The sequence below is a fragment of the Sceloporus occidentalis genome, unplaced genomic scaffold, assembly GCF_023333645.1.
Source record: "Sceloporus occidentalis isolate IW3139 unplaced genomic scaffold, rSceOcc1.0.p SCAF_1, whole genome shotgun sequence".
Classification (NCBI taxonomy): Eukaryota; Metazoa; Chordata; class Lepidosauria; order Squamata; family Phrynosomatidae; genus Sceloporus; species Sceloporus occidentalis.
In genome coordinates, this window is record NW_028316981.1 from 294,451,411 (window position 1) to 294,472,014 (window position 20,604).

At 38.1% G+C, this 20,604-nt stretch overlaps 2 protein-coding genes across 4 annotated transcripts in view; both read left to right on the forward strand.

The window, feature by feature from the left end:
• Nucleotides 1–20,604, forward strand: part of LOC149324090 (disabled homolog 2-like) — a 64,457-nt gene that overhangs the window by 32,948 nt on the left and 10,905 nt on the right. For all 3 annotated transcript variants that reach the window (XM_089496254.1, XM_089496244.1, XM_089496251.1), the window contains exons 6-11: nt 6,416–6,499; nt 7,296–7,319; nt 7,789–7,836; nt 8,080–8,142; nt 10,713–11,339; nt 13,572–13,728. In XM_089496254.1, coding sequence (XP_089352380.1) covers nt 6,416–6,499; nt 7,296–7,319; nt 7,789–7,836; nt 8,080–8,142; nt 10,713–11,339; nt 13,572–13,728 — 1,003 coding nt within the window. The remainder of the gene's footprint in view (nt 1–6,415; nt 6,500–7,295; nt 7,320–7,788; nt 7,837–8,079; nt 8,143–10,712; nt 11,340–13,571; nt 13,729–20,604) is intronic.
• LOC149324091 (uncharacterized) lies at nt 765–2,054 on the forward strand. Its single transcript, XM_089496231.1, has one exon. It carries the CDS (start codon nt 1,035–1,037, stop codon nt 2,046–2,048), a length of 1,014 nt encoding a protein of 337 aa, XP_089352357.1. The 5' UTR covers nt 765–1,034; the 3' UTR covers nt 2,049–2,054.

Consider the following 20,604-nt stretch of genomic DNA (forward strand, 5'->3'; position numbering starts at 1 on the left):
ACCCTACTTACTGGCTTTTGGGGGCTACTAGCAACAATACTGAATTTAATGGACTATTACTGAGAATTTTTCTGACGTGACTAACTTTTTTTTCTTTTTGGACAAAACAACTGTGAAGCAACATTGTAGCTGCTTTTATGTACTTTTTTTCTCTCTCTCTACCTTTCTCTCTGCTACATTTACCTACATCTACTGCAACAATAAGAGAGAAAATTTAAGAGGGCTTGGACCTTTTTCACATTGGATATCCCTTTGGCATAACAAACTTACCATAACAAAAAGCCTGGGCTGGCTGTCTCTTTGATTTTCACTGACTGAAAACAAAAGGAATTAATGCTGCTGTTCTGCAGCCCCTCAGCTGTTAGAACTCTAGAAGAGATAATTGCCTTCACTCAAAGCCTAAGCAGCTGAACTCACTGAAGGAGCTGGACTAATTTAACCCTTTATTAACAACTGAGGGATAGTATGCTGACTGTGGGAAGAGAGTTTTGTAATATCCTTCTCCTCTCACTTGCAATTAAGGACTAGAACTCTCAGTTAGCTTTCTGGAAGAAGTATATATTATATAAATTTACTGTATACACAACTGAATGTAATATAGCTCAATTATATATTTACAGTTTGCAATTTGATAACCTGAAAAAAGATCAGAGCTAATAGAAAACTTTAGGTATACACAGAGGTGGCATAGTAATATTATGTTTATGTCTGTCTAAGTGAAACTTAACCAGATTAACTATCTCTGTCTAGGTTACTTAATTACTATATGTAAAGTAAATAACAACATATAAGGCAGTAATTTTGTGTTGAAGAGGTTAAGACTGGCAATCACCTTATAAATTTTGATAGCATTGTTCAATCTGCATATACTGAAGAGTGTGAAGAGATCTAGCTATATGATAATTTAGGGAACTGTGGGATTTGGTTTGAAACATTGATTGCTGATCTTTGCTATATAACTCACATATATACATAGGAATATAAATTGGCATTGTAAATAAGAATATTGTAAACAAAAAGCTTGACCTTAGGTTATGACCTCAGCTAAGAAACCGCAACAGACTAGACCACAAATACCAGTGCAAAACAGAAGAGGTTCTACAGACATGGCTAACAAACAGTCGGATGTAATCCAGATGCTAGTGGATGAAATGCGAAATTTTAAAGCAGAAATAAGACAGGAACTACAGGACAACAGGAAAGAACTGAATGAAAATCTGAACACAGGATTAGAGAAATTTGAGAAAAAATTAGACTCTGTAGTCAATGAGTTTACTGTTTTGAAAGAAGACGTTAATTTACTTAAGACTAAAACAACGACACTGGAGGAGGAAATGAAACATATATCAGAGAAACAGAGAACAGAAGAAAACCTCGCTCTGCTGCAAGAATTAAGATACCGCGAAAGATGCCTAAAACTCCGTGGGGTGCCAGAAGTGGCACAAGAAAACATCTTCAAAATAATAGTTAAACATGTAGCAGATTTCATAGGAGTAACAGAGGCAGAACTAGAATATGACGTCGACAAGATCTTCCGCGTGAACTCAACCCTAGCAAAAGAGAAACATCTTTCTAGAGACATTGTATTATGCTTAACAAGGACAAGAATTCGCGAAGAAATCTTACAAAAAAGCTATACGGAAAAATTGATAATTGATGGTAAACCTATTGGGATTTTTAAAGACATTCCGATGATAATATTGAAAAGGCGTCAGGAATATAGGAATTTGACACAAATGCTTTCTAAATATAACATAAACTATGCTTGGGACAGATTAGAGGGAGTGTCGTTTATGTATAGACAGAGAAGATATAAGATAAATACAAAAGAAAAAGCAGAAGACTTCTGTAAGAAACTGCAAAAGCAAGATCAAGAAAGAAAAGGGAATATAGAAACAAGATCGCAAGCGAGGCAAAAAGAAGCCGGCTTAAGTAAAGAGGAAGAGGACAAATTAAATAGACAAAGGGAAGAAGTCCTGAAAAAGACAGAGTCAGAATTAGAGAATAACCCTGATATAGGGGACAGTACGGGAATAGGACTGAGTTAATACATTATTTTGGGGGGGGACATCTGTTTCTAAAAAACTTTATTTTATTACTGTAGTGTAAAAGGTTGAATTTATTTGATAATGTCTATTAAAATCTGCTCTTGGAATATTAAAGGCGTAAATGCCATTCATAAAAGAAGACGTATATTTCATTATTTGGAGAAAAAACGTTTTGATATATTATGTCTGCAGGAAACCAAAATAAAGCAGAAGGATGTGAAATACCTAAGAAATTGGAAGTTAGGACAATTATTCAGCTCAAATAATGAGAAGAAAAAAGGTGGAATCTCCCTATATGTTCAAAGTAAAATACTGGCCAAAGAGTGCTTTAAAGATCCAAAAGGTCATTATGTTGGGGGTAAAAATCAAAATACAAGAAAAGGAAATCCTGATAGTCGGTGTTTATTCTCCCACAAAAAATCAAACGGCATTTTACAAAAAACTAAAAAAGAAAGTAGAAGATCAACAAATCGCCAATGTCTTGATGGCAGGAGACTGGAACGGTGTAATTAAACCAATTCGAGATAGGAAATCTCACAAAAAAATTAAAAAAAACCAAGGGAAACTTCCGAACTCCTTTTTTAGTTTATATGAACAATTGGATTTGGAAGATGTGTGGACTAAACTATATGATCAAGCACCAGGGTACACATTCTTTTCGGCGCAATACAACTCCGCATCTCGTATTGACATGTTTCTAATCACTAACAATTTAGAGAAAATGCTGGATAACATGAGCATACTTCCGAAAACAGAATTGGATCATAAACCAATACTACTAGAACTAAAAACAAAAAGAAACGAATACAATTGGAGATTAAACGATAACACTTTAACAGATGATACTTTCTTAGAAGAGTTAAAGGCTCAAATAAAATTATTTTTTCAAGACAATTATAATTTGGAGACAAAAAGTAAAGTGATATGGGATACTTCTAAAGCTTTCGTACGGGGGCTTTTAATAAAACATGGAGCTTATCTGAAGAAATTAAGGAACGAAAAACAACTAAAAATAGAGGAGAAAATACAGCAAAAAGAACAAGAACTAATGCAAAATCCAACTTCAAAGAAAATAATGACACAACTGGAAGTTTTACGAAAACAACTAAAAATTGATCTAACTAGAGAAGTGGGGAAAAACATGAAAATAGCTAAACAAAAAAGGTTTGAGAACGCTAACAAAAACGGAAAATGGTTGGCGCAGAAACTGAAGCAAAATCGGAGAAGAAATCAAATAGAAAAGATATGTGTAAATAAGGAAATTATAACAACACAAGAAGATATAAAACAAGAATTCGTACGCTTTTATGCTAATCTATACGGGAAAACCCCAACCTCAGAAGGAAGGGAAAATCTTATAAGAGAAAACATTAGCATACAAAAATGGAAGGAAATACCGAAACAAGTTCAGGATAGACTAAATGAAGAATTTACAGAAGATGAGATAAGAAAAGCAATAAGAAATCTGAAGTTGAATAAATCACCGGGTCCAGATGGGTTTACTGCAATTTATTATAAAAAATTAGTAGATGTATTAATAATACCTTTAAAGGACATGTTGAATAAGATTGAGATGGAGGGCATCCCTGACTCCTGGACAATAAATGATATAATACTTATCCCAAAAGAAGACAAAGACTGTACTTCGGTAGAGAACTACAGACCAATCTCTCTACTTAACATAGATTATAAAATCTATGCGTATATTCTGGCAGAGCGACTGAAGAAAGTGTTAATAAACCAAATAGATCAAGATCAATCCGGTTTTCTGCCCGCAAGACATCTAAAGCAGAACATCAGAACTGTACTAAATCTAGTTGAATTCTTTGAAAAAAAACATTCAAAGGAAGCTCGGAATGTTCTTCATTGATGCATACAAGGCTTTTGACAGCCTAAACTGGGACTACATGCTGAGGACTCTACAAAACCTCGGAGTGGGAGAGAGATATTTAAGTTGGATAAAAAGCATATATACCAGCCAAACTGCGAGACTAATAATTAACGGAGAGCGAACGCAACAATTTAACATTCGAAGGGGAACAAGACAGGGATGTCCGCTGTCTCCTTTATTGTTTATAACTGTAATGGAAGATTTAAACAACAGGATTAGGAAAGACCCAGAAATCCTCGGTGTGAAAATTAAGAAATTTGAGTTCAAACTAAAAACATACGCAGACGACCTAGTGGTATTTTTAGAAAACCCAAACTCGTGCATACATAAAGTAATAGAGGTCATTGAGAATTTCGGATTAGTTTCCGGACTCAAAATAAACGTGCAAAAATCTGTTATAATAACAAAAAATCTATCACCCAAAGAGGAGAGTGAATTACAGATCATTACAAATTGTAAGGTCGTAAAAAAACCTAAATACTTAGGTATCTGGATATCAAACAGAAATATTGATTTATTTGAAAATAATTACAATCATATTTGGAAGAAAATAAGACAGGACCTTCAGAAATGGTCAAAACTAAACCTCTCCTTCTCTGGAAGAATTGCCGCCATCAAAATGACTGTTCTACCCAGGCTTAACTATCTGTTTACCAATATCCCAATAATCTCTAATTTGAAAAAACCTGAAGAGTGGAACAAGGAAATAAGGAAATTCATATGGGCAGGAAAAAAACCTCGGGTTAAATGGAAAACATTAATTGATCTCAACATGAATGGAGGATTTGACCTGCCAGACTTACAAATATATTTCGAAGCAAATTGCCTTACTTGGGCAAGGGAATGGGTAAACTTGACAGATGAAAAACTGCTTGCTTTAGAAGGCTTTAATAACCGCTATGGCTGGCATGCCTATTTATGGTACAACAAACATAAAGTTAACAGGGAGTTTGAACATCATTTTGTGCGAAAAGCAATTCTTAATGTTTGGCTCAAGGTAAAACATCTCTTTTATGTTAAAATACCAGGATGGGTTTCACCCCACGAGGCGTTTTGTAATAGAACTCAGATCTCCAGTTGGCTGAGGTATGAAGATCTACTCTCAAAAGATAACTTGAATAACTTCATGTTTAAGAAACTAGAGAACATTAAGAACATGGATATCCAAAAGCATTGGTTTCTCTATCAACAATTAGCAGAAAGATTTAAAAATGACTCTCTAATGGAAAAATTTGAAATTAAAAATACTGAATTGGATATTGTGCTACGAAAAGAACAAAAGAAATTAACATCTAAATTTTATAAAGTTTTGCTACAAAGGAAAATGGAAGAAAATGTGATAAAGGACTCGATGATACAGTGGGCCAGAGATCTAGGGAAGACAATTGAACTGAAAAGCTGGCACTACGCCAGAGAAAAAACACGAAAGTTCACTGCTTGTCAAAATTTACAAGAAAACTACAAAAAAATGGAGTCAAGATGGTACCTGATGCCTGTCAGACTTGCTAAAATTCATAGGGACAGCAGTAGTCAATGTTGGAAGTGTGCAAATACAAAAGGTCCTGGTTCCATGTATGGTGGGAATGCCCCAAGGTAAAGAAATACTGGAGCCAAATTCATGCATGCATAACTAAAAGTCTTGGGATAAATTTCGATTTGACTCCTGAAATTTATTTGCTTAACATGACTAATAGAATCCCTTGGGAAACAGAGAAAAAACATTGGTGTAAAATCCTATACATGGTCTCAGCAGGGAGGTTATTGCTGGCACAATATTGGAAAAGCAATGAAATACCATCAATAGACGAGTGGCTACTGAAGATATATGACATGATGGAAATGGACAGATTAACTAGAATTATTCAGGGAATAGATGAGGAAGAAGTGGAAAGGGAATGGGAGTCACTAAAAAACTGTTGTGATGACAGATGGAAAGGCATGTAAATCATCGCGTATTTAATTGATATTATTAAGCAACCTCATTTAACACATAGAAAATAGGGTGTTATAATATAAGTAAGCAAATGTATAGACTGGAGTAATAGAAGAAACATGAAGTGCTATAAGGTAACTATTATATGGAGAGTAATAAACACAGAGGCAAATGTTGTACAACAGGAAGTTTATTTGTCATCAAGATTTTTGAAGATACAGGACCATTATATGTAATAGTTCTGAGTTGAGATGCTTCTGATTAATTTATGTTGATCATGTTGAATGTTGTATATCTTCATATTTTATGCAATAAAATTATATTTTAAAAAAAACAATTCTAATAGATTGCTTATATTAGCAGGAATTAAGTCCTTCTCCTGGGAGACTATGTAACATGGTGGACTCCACTCCTTGGAAATGATTGAGACTCTTATTTTCAATTGTAGCAAGCAATTTCAGTTCAGTTCCGTCTAGTGTTTAAAGCATTAGAATCATTCTATTTTTTAAAGCCCCCCCAACATGTCTTCTTCTGTGTCCCCAGGCTGAACCTCTAGTTGTAGATCTCAAGGATCTTTTCCAAGTAATTTATAACATCAAGAGAAAAGAAGAAGATGACAAGAAAAAGGTAATGTGGCATAATGGGTTATTTTAAGTTCCAGATTTTAGGATCATAATACCTTGCCCCCCCCCCCCCCCCAATTTGGGACCCAAGGCAGCCTACAGCTATTAAAAACAAACACAGATAAATTATCAAATGATAATTGTTCATATCAAATTAACGAGAAGATTTTCCCCTGCCTGTTCAAAATAAGGAGGGTGCCAATCTAACCTCTCTAGCAAGAGAGTTCCAGAGCCTAGGAGCAGCAAACAAAGCCCTTTCCCATGTCCCCACCAGATGTGGCTGCAAAAGTTGATGGGACAGAGAGAAGGACCTCCCCAAAGTCTCAACGCACGCCTAAATTTGTATGGGAGAATACAGTCCTTCAAATACTATTTCAGTAGCATTAATAATTAATACAGTGGTACCCCGGGATACGAATGCGCCGCCTTACGAAATTTCCGGGTTACGAAAAAAATCCATTGAAAAAAACATTTCTGGGTTACGAAGGTTATTTCGGGTTACGAAGAAAAATTTGGTGCTTTTCGGCGCGATTTCACACGGAATCGCGGCTTTCGCTATTAGCGCCTATGGGCTTTTCGGCTAGCGAAAGTTTCCGGGTTACGAAAGCGGCGGCGGAACGAATTAATTTCGTAACCCGGGGTACCACTGTACTGCAGTCTATCCCCTACATTTGTGATAGGTTTGCATTAGGGTTACCATGAGTCTACCTAAGACATTGTGGCAGTCAAAGCAGACAATAGCCTAATTTGATATAAATCAACTTCCCATGAGTTCTAAAATTATAACTTCTCTTTTACAGAATGAAGAGGTCAATAAATCTGAGGTAAGAAACAAGTTAACTGTCCTCAGGCATGGAAAACCTGCTAAATGAATAATAATAATAACAGTAATATAAAGCCTATCATCTAATAGACCTTAGTACAAAGGCTACTTCCAAACAATGTTATGAAGGGAAAGTTTTCTTGTTACATGTTTTATATATCAAAGAACATATGTTTGTATGTAGAATACAGCGTTCCAATCACAGCTTGCTCTGATATCATAGATATGATTGTAAAACCGTATAAGAATGCTGTTCTCACCAGTAATGAGAGGACGCGTAACTTGTTGCCAAGCCACACATACTCAATCTTGCAAGATTCAATGAAGTGCCATAAATAATCTTTCTCTCAGCATGTGAATTGGGACCTTTGTATGCTGGGCCTGAGTCCTCACTCTGAACAGCTTGTCTGAAGTTTTAGGTGACAATAGTAACTGAGTGTCAAACGTAACTTCACTTTGCTTTGTTTCAGAATGGTAGCGACGAAACAACTTCTGATCAAACGGGCAAAATTAAGCTGGTACGTAGACGTTTCTGATCTGGCTAGCCAGTTGGCAGATTAACTGTCAGTTAACAAGTGGCAGTTAACCAGAAGAAATTGTATTAGTTGAGCAAATGCAGGCTGAACTAATACAACAAGATAAACTAGAAGAGACAAAAGGCTGCAGATAATCAAGTTTTTCAAGAGCTCATGTTCATGCTGTTGCTTACATGCAAGTGACTTTGTAGGTGTAATCATTTCTTGCACATCTTCCTCTTAAAGGGTGTTGACCAGATGGATCTCTTTGGAGATATGTCTACTCCTCCTGACCTGAACAGTCCCACAGTGAGTAGTAAAAGATGTGGCTTTCAGCCTTCAGATTTGGAGAACACTTTAGGTGACTTGGGCAGCAAGAATCCTTAATGATGTGGTTGTGCCAGATGGATTCAGATAGACAGTTGAACATTTATATGGTTGAATCTCCCATGGTTACATTTTGAAGCCAGTATTATCCCTGTCCTCTTAAGGTGTATGACAGTCAAGACCAGATTTTCCCAGTCAGGAAATAATAGCCATTGTTTAGTGGTTTAGTAGCTTATTTGGCCTAAATCCAACTGCTAGTCCCAACTTGAGTAGATTCAATTAATTAATTGTTGAATTAATCAATGTAAATTCCAATGGGTCTCTAGCTGGGATTAAGTAATTGGATGTAGGACACTATATGCATAGGAGTTGATTCTGAGATCTTAATTGGCCATGTTGAAAAGCTGCAGGAAGAGTATCCAGTATTGATATACTTCAGATCAGGATGAATTCCAAATCCAGAAAAAAATGAGGCTCATTCTGGAGACACTGAAATGGAAGCAGGATTTCTCTGAAGGATAACTATTATCTCCTTGCCAAAAATTCATTTGCAATTTGCGTTTGGAGGGATGTAAACATAAGGCAACATAACTCCATTTCAAAAATTTGATAGATTTTCCCTGAGCTCCCTCTCCCCAGTTAAAGTGAGTACTGGGTTTGAGAAGAGGAAATGGAGTGTAGTTTGTGACTGGCAGCTGTAGCTTTTAATCACAGGGAATGGTTTTAGGCAGGCTGTTGTCCAATGTTCAGTGCTTTTTGTCTGTCTCGCTCAAAGATGTTGCATCTGTCCATGTAGAGTCTGAAAGAACTGGGGGTATGTGACATTAGGCCTTTGCTTAGAAAATGATGATGTCCAAATTGTGCTGCTTCTGCCATTGAATGTTCCACATTTGCCATCCTTCCCTGTCCTGTCACATTTCCTTTAAGCAGAAACATTAAACCATTTTTCATTCATCATTACTCCATGGCCTCTGCACCCATCCTTTTGAAATGTTGCAGGTTTCCTGTAATTTGCATTTAAAATGCCTCCCAAAACACATCTAGGGAAGGTAAATTATCCCTCTCCCAAATGTGAACACTTCCATTTTCATCCAGAGTTTTGGACCCATCCTTCTGAAATTTTACAGGTTGCTTTACTTAGCTCTCCTCCGTTCCACATACCATTTTCACAACAGTTGTTCCCTAAATTTTGGGATAAGCACATTATTTTGGGGGTGGCACTTTTATCTGTCCAGCAGAGTTGAACTGCTGTACTGAGTCCCAGTAGCAGTTTCCCCTGTCTTTCACTATCTGGATACTGTACAGTCTGTCAATTATTTTTTATTTAAAAAATTGTCTTGAAGTAGCCAGAAGTCTACTTCTAATTTCAAAGAAGTAGTATTTTTGAAGCTGAACAGTGCAGGAGTCTCTTGGAACCTGTTAAAAAGGCAGATTGCCACTCCTAGAGGCTTCCAAGAGAAGTGTTTTACTTTTTTCTTTTTGGCCAGAAAAAGTACATTCTGGAGAGTGTAGAAGGCTGAAAGAAGAATGAACAGCCCTTGATGGGGCCATATGCCATCTCAGGGCCACATTTTCCCCACCCATGCTATATAGGCTGCTCTAGTATAAAGTGTGGCACCTGTTCTTCAGAAATTTATTGGGCTTGGTTCCTTCATGGTAACTGCTCCTGTGAATTTAATCCAATTCTGCTAAGATTTTTTTCAGAGTTTTAGGCCACTCCACACCTTTTTCAAATGGATCATAAACTCTCCTCCACCTTATAGCCCCTTTGCCTGCAAACTGGCAGGCATAGTCCTCTCCTAAGATGCTACTATGCAAATTTCATCAAATTTTCACAAGCAAAAAAATAAAATGTTAATAGCTGATGTTGGCTTATGGGAGGCATGAAGATCTGAATTTCTATATCAGGATTTGAATTTGGACCTATTTGAAATTGGGGTGTTTTCCTAACTGGGATGTTAATCAATTCTTGTACTTTTGCGCTCACCCCTAGTATTCAGTGTAGGTTGATCACCAAAGTCTGGGTTGGCATCTTCATACACTTGTGGCTGGATCAAACAGTAATCGAATTGGGAGCATAAGCAAAAGTATAGTGTCCTTTTAGTGAACGTTGTAAGATTAGGATCAGGAAAAAATCTTGGAATAAGAAGCATGAAGAACCCCAGTCAGACTCATAGGAACAATTTGCTTCCATGGTCTGGCTTGCCAGTCAGATGACTCTGAGAAGTTTGCAACTCTTCAAGCAAACATTGTGGCCCACATGGCTCCTTAGATATTGGTAGACTGCATCCCATAGCATTCGTCATCATTGACTATGTTGGCTTATGGGAGTTGCAAACCAGCAAGATCCTGGAGGGCTGCAGTTTGCTCACCCCTACCATAGGGTAACTGTCAAATAGCAAAATGGATTTAGGTCATGGGTAGCCTACTTTTAAAAGCCATGTTTCCTCACAAGTCTGCTTGCTTATCGTGTTTTAATCAATGAGCACATGAAACTACTTGCACATGTCTAAATAACTCTTCTGCCAATCTGTCTTTTCCAAACTTAACAGGAGGAGGATAAAGAGGTCCTCTTAGTGGATTTAAACTCTGAAATTGAGGTCCCTCCAGCTTCTCTCAAAGGGGAGGATCTTTTCTTGAATGACATCACACCTTCCTTACCACTGCCAAAGCCACAGCCACCTTTCTTGCCCGAAAATGCTTTCTCTGCAAACCTCAGCTTCTTTCCTACACCCAATCCTGACCCTTTCAGCGATGATCCTTTCACGCAACCTGACCAATTGGCATGCCCCCCACTTGATTCACCTCTCAAATCTCCCAGTCAGAAGATGGGGAACAGTTATGTAAATGGGGATGTAGATTACTTTGGGAAACAGTTTGACCAGATCTCTAACCGGACTGGGAAGCATGACATTCAGGCCAGCCAGTGGCCTCTTGAGACGAAGCCCACCCAACTAGCAGCAAAGATTCCAAATGGGATACCAGAGAGAGAACAGAATGGTTTCACTGCCAAGTCCCCACTAAATGTCTTCGTGGAGAGCTCTTCCAAAGGATTACCTGTGCAAAATGGATTACGGCTAGACTCTGATAGCACCATCCAAGTGACGGCGCATGACTCTATAACGATTAGCCCACCTCCACAGAGTTCCAAACCAGGAAGAGGAAGGAGGACTGTTAAGGTGAACGTTGATGCACGCACTCAATGGTGACATGCATGCTTTGTTCTTGGACTAGGTGATGGACTTTCCCAGCCCCTTCTCAATTAAATCTTTGCTTGCAGTTGTAAAGCTGGAGGCTATGACTTGCTGTAAACTCTTCTCTGTGGCTTAGCTGTCTGTGTACATCAATTGTCATTCTTTCTAAACCTAACCTTCTCTCTCCTAATGCTGCCATGTTTCTGTTGTTTGGTAAGTAAGATACTCAGCTCATAATGCTTCTAGTTGACTATAGCTTTGCAAGGAAAAACAGTCTTGGCATAACTTATTAGAAGTAATAGAATGAGAAATTATTAACTTGTGCACTTCATATATACCCAGGGGAACAGAACCCCTTAATGGTGAAGCATTTCGCAATGCAATAGATATATGAAGCTCCAAACTAAGATAAAATAGAGGTTTTCAAGCTGTCATAGCATAATAATTTGAATTTTTGTGTAAGCCTGTGCTAATATTCCTAGAAGTAACATCACATCTCAGCCAGCTCTCTACTCAGTTGACAAGAATATAATATTTAGAGATTGGCTCAACAACCATGTTTTGGTACAGTCAAAAGGATTTTTAAAAAATATATTATTCAGGCAAAAATTCATATAATGCTTATGAACCCCTCAGAGTAGCTAAGAACAATTCAGACTAACCACAAACTGCAACATTATTCTAAATTACTGCATAATAACGATTCAACAGAATAAACATAGGTGTCAGATAAAGTTATATTAAAAACAAAATTCTGCCTAAATATTCTTGCTGTACCTCAGAATGCTGTAACATAACACAGATGAGTCTAGGACAAAGTTACACAAGGAGAAAGTTCCTTGTGTCACCAGCTGAGCTTCCACCATAGTTAAGGACTTAGGAAGGCCTCACCAACAGATCTTGGGCATAAGTAGTTTGGAATGAGAAAAGACAGCCCCTTGGCTTATTTTGGACCTCATCCCTTTAAGCCTCCAAAGTTTTTCAATCAACACGTTGAACTATGCACAAAAACAAACTGGTAAGCAGTATAGCTCTTGTAGGACAAGTGTATGCAAATGAATCATAGAGTTGGAAGATACCACAAGGGCCATCCAGCCATGCAGGAAGACACAAAGCACTCCTGACAGATAACCATTTTAAAAATCTCCAGAGAAGGACACTCCACCACACTCCGGGGGATAACTCTTACCATGAAGAGGTTCTTCCTAATGTTCAGGTGGAATCTTTTCCTCTAGCTTGAATCCATTGCTTCATGTTTATGGATCAGCAGAAAACAGGCTTGCTCCATTTTCAATATGACATCCTTTAAAATATTTAAACATGGCTATCATGTCACTTCTTAATGTTCTCTTCTCCATGCTAAACATATACAGCTCCCTAAGCCACTTCTCATAGGGAATGGTTTCCAGACTTATTTACCATTTTGGTCACCCTCCTCTGGACACATTCCAGCTTGTTAATATTCTTCTTGTACTATGGTGCCCAAAATGGACACAGTATTCCAAGTGAGGTCTGACCAAAGCAGAATTGAGTGGTGATACTACTTCCCTTGATACATTGGCTTTTAAAACTGCCACACCACACTACTGACTCATATTCAACTTGTGGTCCACTAAGACCCCTTTCACATGTACTGTTGTCAAACCAAGTGTCACCCATCCTGTATCTGTGCATTTCATTTTTTTCTGCCCAGGTGTAGTACCTTACATTTCTTCCTGCTGAAATTATTGTAAGCAGTCTCACTACTGCATTTTGGGCAAGCTGGAAGCCTGTTCAGAGTTAGGCTTGATATTACTAGCTCTTGTACCACTATGGGCAGGTCTGACTGCCATTGGGAACACAAGTAGTTGTTGTACCCCATAAACTAGACAAAACAATTCTGCCTACAGCTGCCACTTTGAGCATTTAAATACAAATCTGAGTCCAGAAACATTCCTATCCTCAATCCCTGCATAGCTGATTTTTCATGGACAGTACTGCCCCATACAAAATGAGTTAGATTCCTATTCCAGAACTTGTCTCCTGGTCAATAGTATCTTTGTCACTCAATATATTTTTCTTAGATTCCATGTCAAAATGCTAGAGAACTGATTGAGAGTGGTAGTCGCTTAGAAAAGGCATGAAGTAGCTTAGTCTCAGTAAAGTTTAAACTTTCTGTGAAAAAATTGTCATTCTGATATAGTTGTTCTAATCGTCTCCTTTTCTTTGTCTTTCCAGAATGCAGCCAATGACTTGTTTGGCTCTAACATCTTTGCTCCTGGACCATCCACAACAAGCACTCTGACCTCAGCAGCACAGCCTGTGCCTGTACAAACTAATCCTCTAGACCTCTTCAAAACAAGTGCTCCTGCAGCAGCTCCCATGCCTGTACTAGGTTAGTAGAGACTGTCAACAGCTGTGAAATGTTTGCACTGGTTGAGCACCTTTATAAACCTGGATTATTTTGTAAATATGTACAGGTTACAGTCTATTTCTTCCACACATTTTGAGGTGTATGATTGCACCTGCTAGAAGACTGTCCAAGCAATCATTGCTGCTTGTTGTGCCATCCATTCCAGTATCAGTGTAGCATAACTTGTGTATAACTATTTTATTTATTTATTTAGGTATTTATACCCCGCCCTTTAGCCCTAATGGCTCTCAGGGAGGCTTACAATTATTATTATTAATCAGACAGTTCCCTGACCTCAGGCTTACAATCTAAAAGACATGAAACAAAAGGAGAAGGGAATGGTGGTGGGAAAGGGGATGAGGCTCAGTGGTTCTTCTCTCCCTCTGCGGCCTGGACCAAGGCAGATGGATTGGAGGGAGGGCTCTTCCTTCTTCCAGGCTAGTCCTGATGGAGCTGGACCTGCCTGGTGAACTCCCTCTCAGGCCGGCGGATGGCAGTTATGGAGGGCGGAGTCTCCTTGTTCTCAGGCCAGTGGATGGCAGTTATGGAGGGTGGAGTCTGGTATGAATTTATACTATGCAACCACTAAATGGAATCTCTGCCATGGACTGCATATTCCCCTCCTCTCTGGCTTTGGGCTGCCTGTTGTATTGCCCTTTTCATTTCTGTTCCACTGCATTCATTTTCTTCCTTGCCCTTCTAACTGTCTTTTCCTTGGCTTTATTTCTGTGAAGCAACTGCTAGGAAGAGTAGTATAGTGCAGGAGTTACTATCAAGAGGATTCTCTACATCATCTATTGCAACTTCACTGTGGAGCCCAAGACAGCTTTTCTGAGTGGTGATGGAATTGTTGCCATCTGGGAGTAAAGAGTTGATTGTGCCATGCTGTGACAAGTTAGTGAGAAATCAGAAGATAAAATTACTTGCCTCAACCACAACTTAGACTCCACAATTAGTGCAGGTTTAATAGGAGTGGTGTCTAGAACATCTGGTTTAGTTGTGCTGGATGGGTTTCAGTTGCTGACAAAGGAGAACAAGGTGCTTGATCACCTTTAATTGACCTTTCTGGTTTATTTAATCTAATGGAGTTGAAACATTTGGCTGGATCCAAGAGGTTTTAAAGTCTTCTTTACTGGAGGTCTACCTTCCTCCCAAAAAGAGGCAGGGTTTCCCTAAAGAAGCCAAGCTGAAAATTCTATACAAGTTGCCAATGTCCCCTTCTTGGACAAGGTGCTGGAGTCAGTAGCTGCTGATCAACTTGAAGCATTTTAGGTTAAAATTGATTTTCCTGTATAAAATTCAATCCAGCTTCAAGTCTTGCTTTGAAACAAGTTGCCTTGACCAAACCTGAGAGATAATCTTTGCTAGGAGTTGGACAGGGTTTCTCTGTGTGTGTAACTGTGGAATGTCAAACACATTCAAATTACATCCAATTCTACCTCTCATTTGGACTTGAGGCTTTGTGATAACCTGAATCACTGTTTTGATGAGGTAGGTTAGTCCAAACCAGGACAGCTTGATTGTGAAGTGGCTGATTGTATCATACCATGCCAGTACCTTTCCATCTATGCTGACCTCCAGTCCATTTCCAGGCACAGTACTTGTGTATAAGTTAAGAAATTTAGGTCAAAAAATTGACCCAAAAAACCTAGTTCAACTTATACATGGGTCATATATCTATCCTGAGCCTCTTCCCAGCTGGACTGCCCTCCACAAGGACAGCCCAGCTAGGAAGAGGCTGGGAAGTCAATTGATTGCCCTGCAACGTGTCCCCAGCTAACCTTCAACTTATCCACAGGTTATATAAAAATCCACACTTTTGGTCTCAGTTTGACCTATGCATGAGGTTGACTTGTTTCATGTATCGTATATACTTGACTATAAGTATCAGAAAACAAGTGTCACTGTCTCAACCATCCATGAAAAAAGTTTCAGTTTTTGGAGCATTTCAGATTTTTGAATAAGGGAAACTCAATATGTATGAGCATACCTTTACATCACTTATAACACCTATGGTTACTATCTGGGGGAAAAGTGTAATAAAACTTTTTTAAAATGTAGCCTATTCCTGGCAGCCCTTTGTAAATAACTGGAATGGGACATCTGCCCATGGATTGAATAGACCTGGCAGGCTCTTAAAGAGACATTTAAAACTTGGCTTCATCATTTTGGCCTCTGTCTCGGGTGAGGCCGCAGCTGTCAACTTTCTACTCTAGGGGTGGTCAACTTCTGGAAAGATATGGGCCACTTTTCCTCCCTCATGACCCACTGCAGTTTGCACAACCCCCCCATGGGTTTTCTGCATAAAAAATCTGGGGGGGGGGGGGCACATGTAGTGAACCTGCTGCACTTTGCTTTCTTCTAATTGGTATTATTTATGCATGGATTTATGCCCAGAAGACCTCTCTTGCAACACTGCCTTGATTCTTTCACATCACAGCAATACCCAGTTAGTTGTGGAAGGCTCAAGTGATTGTGCCTTAGCATGTAACTGAGCCAGTATGCCTTGTATAGCTTTATCCAGGGTGAGACAGCTAAGCTCTTGACACTGAGGGATAAAGTTCCGTGTCATCAAGTGGCTAGAACAGTAAATAGTGATCAGTGCTGTCCTGAGTCTTGGAAGGCTCTCAGAAAATGCCTCTAGAAAGAAATCTAAGAACTTGAGTACACTGTCTTCAATGGCAAGCATATTACACACAGATGACTCCAGAGATTAGGACAGCTGCTTATAAACCTCTCAGCAATAAATGAATGGGGATGAAGTAGACATTTCCTGGAAGCTATAGGGTTTAGAGAAGTTGTTGCAACTAGGAAATTAAATTTCCTGCTTAGAAAAGATTTGTAAGATACATTCCTGGTATACTAGAAAACAGTAAGAGGACTGAGTTGGCACGATTTGGGCCAAGCTGTTAGATTACCAATTACCAGTTTGAGGGGGTTCAAACAAGATTATAACATAATAACATAATTTAAGGCCAGGAAGGAATAAAAAGATGCTGGAGAAAATACACAGAAGAGCTATATAAAAGAGATGAAAAAATGAAGGACACATGAACCATATGAATATGAGCTCCAAATTCTAAAAAGCGAGGCACAAGGTGAAATAAGAGAAATCAGAAAAATAAATCACCAGGAACAGGTGATATTCCATTTGAACTGCTGCAATCCACACTGACAGAGTCAACTCTACTGCAAACCAAACATATGTCAGATACCAGGGAGTGGGGGAGCAGTAGCCAACAGCTTGGAAATGTTGAGTATACATTCCTATCCATAAAAAAAGAGACACAAACAACTGCAGCAACTATAGGGCCATTGCATTAATCTCCTGTGCAAGCAAAATTATGTTCAAAATTATAGACCCCAACCATACATGGAAAGAAAAATCCCAGAAGTATAAGTGGTATTCAGAAAAGGGAGAGGCACTAGGGACCACACTGCAAACATATGATGGCTAATGGAGTGCACCAAGAAATTCCAAAATAAAACCAGCATTTGTATTATAGACTACAGCAAAGCCTTTGACTGCATAGATCATGAAAACCTATGGAATACTCTTAAAGACATATGAGTGCCACCACATCTCATAGTCCTGATGAGAAATCTGTACTCAGGACAAGAGGCTAGTCAGAACAGAACATGGAGAAACAGAATGGTTCCCAGTTAGCAAAGGAATCAGACAAGGCTGCATCCTTTCATCCTATTGGTTGAACCTATATGCAAAAAATACTGGATAATGAGCAGGCTTGGACACAGAAGAATGAGGAGTGAAAATAGGAGGAAGGAAAATCAACAAATTAACATATGCAGATGACATCATACTACTAGCAGAAAACATCACAGATTTACAGCAGCTACTAAGGAAGGTCAAGGAAGAAAGTGCAAAGGCAGGTTTACTGTCTAACATAAAGAAAGCAAAAATAATGATCATGGAAGATCTACATCTATTCAACCAGACAATGAGGAAATAGAAATAGTAAAAGAATTCATATGCCTGGGATCAAACAGATCAGAATGGGGACTGCAGTCAGGAAATCAGAAGAAGATTAAGAAGGGAGAGAGCAGCTATGAAAGAACTAGAACAGATGCTAAGGAGCAAAAATATACAACTGAACACAAAAGTAAAAATGTGCAAGACGTTGTATTCCCTATTACCATGTACAAATGTGAAAGCTGGATAGTGAGAAAAGCAGATAGGAGGAAAATCAATTCTTTTGAAAAGCAGTGCTGAAGGACACAGTGGACAGCCAAAAAGACAAACGAATGGGTCCTAGAACAGATCAAACTGGAAATCTTCCTGGAAGCCAAGATAATTACACTGAGACTGTTGTACTTTGGCCACGTCATGAGAAGGCATGATTCATTAGAAAGGCTAATAACACTAGGAAAGGTGGAGGGAAGTAGAAAGAGAGGAAAACTGCATGCTAAATGGATGGACTTGATTAAGGAAGTCACATGCATAAATCTGCAGGAACTAAGCAGAGTAGTGGAGGATAAGGGAATCTTGGAGATATCTCACCCACAGATATCCACAGGGTCACAATGAGTTGAGTTCAAATTGAATGCAAGATTAGGGTCCCAGCAGATTCTAATGGAGTACAGTACTTTATTGTCATGATTGTGTCTGGGTTCAGATGGCAGATCCCAGCATGAACCCTACATACAACATAATTTCAAAAGCACTAAATGAAGAAAAGGAAAAGAGGAATGTCCATCTTTGCAAGAGTGCTTAGAAAGTTCTGTTTAAGAAAAATGACTATGATAACATACAGAAGATATCCAGAATTAGAGTATAGGTAGGATGATGCTTTGGGCCCTAGAGCATTAATCTTTTGCAAAGGCATTAAGCATGTCACGTACATTCTTCTTAAAGGTAATTTTGCAAATTCTGATCCTGATTGGAGATTGTTCTAGAAATTGTTGTACTTCTGCTTGATCAAGTCTTCAGAACATTTTTAGGAAATACACAACTTTTGAAACTGTCCTGGTATGAAATCAGTTCAGGAAGTATTTAGATGTACTGTAAATAATAATAATGATGATGATGATGATGATGTCTCACTAGTGGAGATATTTGAGGCTTTTGGCCTGCTTTGTGAAAGTGAATAATCCTGATCTGCACCTCCCAGATGTGGATCAGAACAGTATTATTCTTTATATTCTGTACTTTTTCTGGACTTTGAAAGAGTAGTTCTCTGCCTGAAACATACAACAATGTATATATATTAGAATGAAATAAACTTAAAATTTGTGTTTTGTAAAATGTACATCTGTGAATACAGTGGGCCCTTGGTATCCGCTAGTGTTTGGTTTTGCGACCCCCATGGATACTAAAATCCATGGCTGCTCATGTCCCATTATATGCAGTGGTACAGTAAAATGGTGTCCCTTATATAAAATGGCAATATCAAGGTAAGTCATAGATGTTTGAATCTGTGGGTGCAGGCTCCATGGATACAGAGGGCCAGTTGTATTTAAATGCAGATTTCTACTTTGAAAATGTCCAACTCAGATTAATGTAGAAATGGCATAAGACTGTATAATATAGAAAGTATACAGATGAACATATGCAAAAACTGACCCAGATTGGGAACATGCTGATCTCCACCCATCCTTACCCACTAAATGGCATGAGAGTGCCCTCAGGAGGCTTAACAATATAAAACAGTTTGTTGTTATCCTAAAATCTAACTGGGTCAAAGTTGATAATATGATACATATTTCCAGTAAACCTTTTGGAAAGCTTTGGAGTGAACGCCACAAAGATTGCCCTGCTACTAAGAAAGCAGTATTCTGTGTCTTGTACTAAGGCTAGCAAAAGTGCCTTTTTCCTTAGCAGCTCTTGTGCAAGGTCTCAGGAACAGTTGCAGGTTGGTATCATCATCATCATCATCATCATCATCATTTTATTTTCATCTATCCTGCCTTTCTCTCAACATAGGGACTCAAAATGGCTAACAGCAAATTAAAAACAGTACATTAAAATGTATAAATATAAAATTAAAAAACCCAATTAAACAATTTTAAAAGATAAAACAGTAATGAATTAAAATGTAACATGTTAAAATGCAAATTTTAAGGTTTGCATTTTAACATGTTACATTTTAAATGTGAGCTTGAAACATGTGGGTGGGAGCAAACTTGGACCTGGGGACATAAATTCAGATATAAATTTATTTCACTTTTAAGATACAGAGTCTCCTTTATCCAGAATTCCAAAATATGAAATATTGCAAAAAAATAAAAGAAACCTTTTTCATGAAGGGCTGAGATAGTAGTACCTTTGCTTTCCCATGGTTCAGTGCATACAAACTTTGTTTCATACACAAAATTATTAACAATATTGTATAAAACTACCTTCAGGCTATGTGTATAAAGTGTTCATGAAACATAAACAAATTTTGACTTGGGTTCCTTGTCCGTGATATCTCTTTATGTGTATGATGCAATCATTCTAAAATCATAGGGGGAAATAATCCAAACACTTCCAATTCCAAACAGTGTGGATAGGAGGTACTCAAACTTATTAATGTATATGCAAATATTCTGAAATCCAAGAAAGGTTTTCCAATATCCAAAAAAAAAAAAAAAAAAAAAAAGTCCAAAATTCAAAACAGTCCTAGTCCCAGGCATTTCAGATAACGGAGACTCAGCCTGTATATTACCATTTTCTGCAATGGATATGATGCTCGTTCACAAGTAAATACAAAAAAGTAATTTGCATTTTTTCCAGTAAATATGATGGTGATGTGATTTTAGATTCAATTGCTAAGCTGCAAGTCATCATAGTAGTTTTTTTATTGGGGGTTAGCAAATTGTCAGTTTCCTCTAATATATAATGATGTAGAAATAATTGCA

Excerpts from the sequence above, each read along its gene's own strand:
- LOC149324091 (XM_089496231.1), top strand. The coding sequence starts at position 1,035 with ATGACCTCAGCTAAGAAACCGCAACAGACTAGACCACAAATACCAGTG.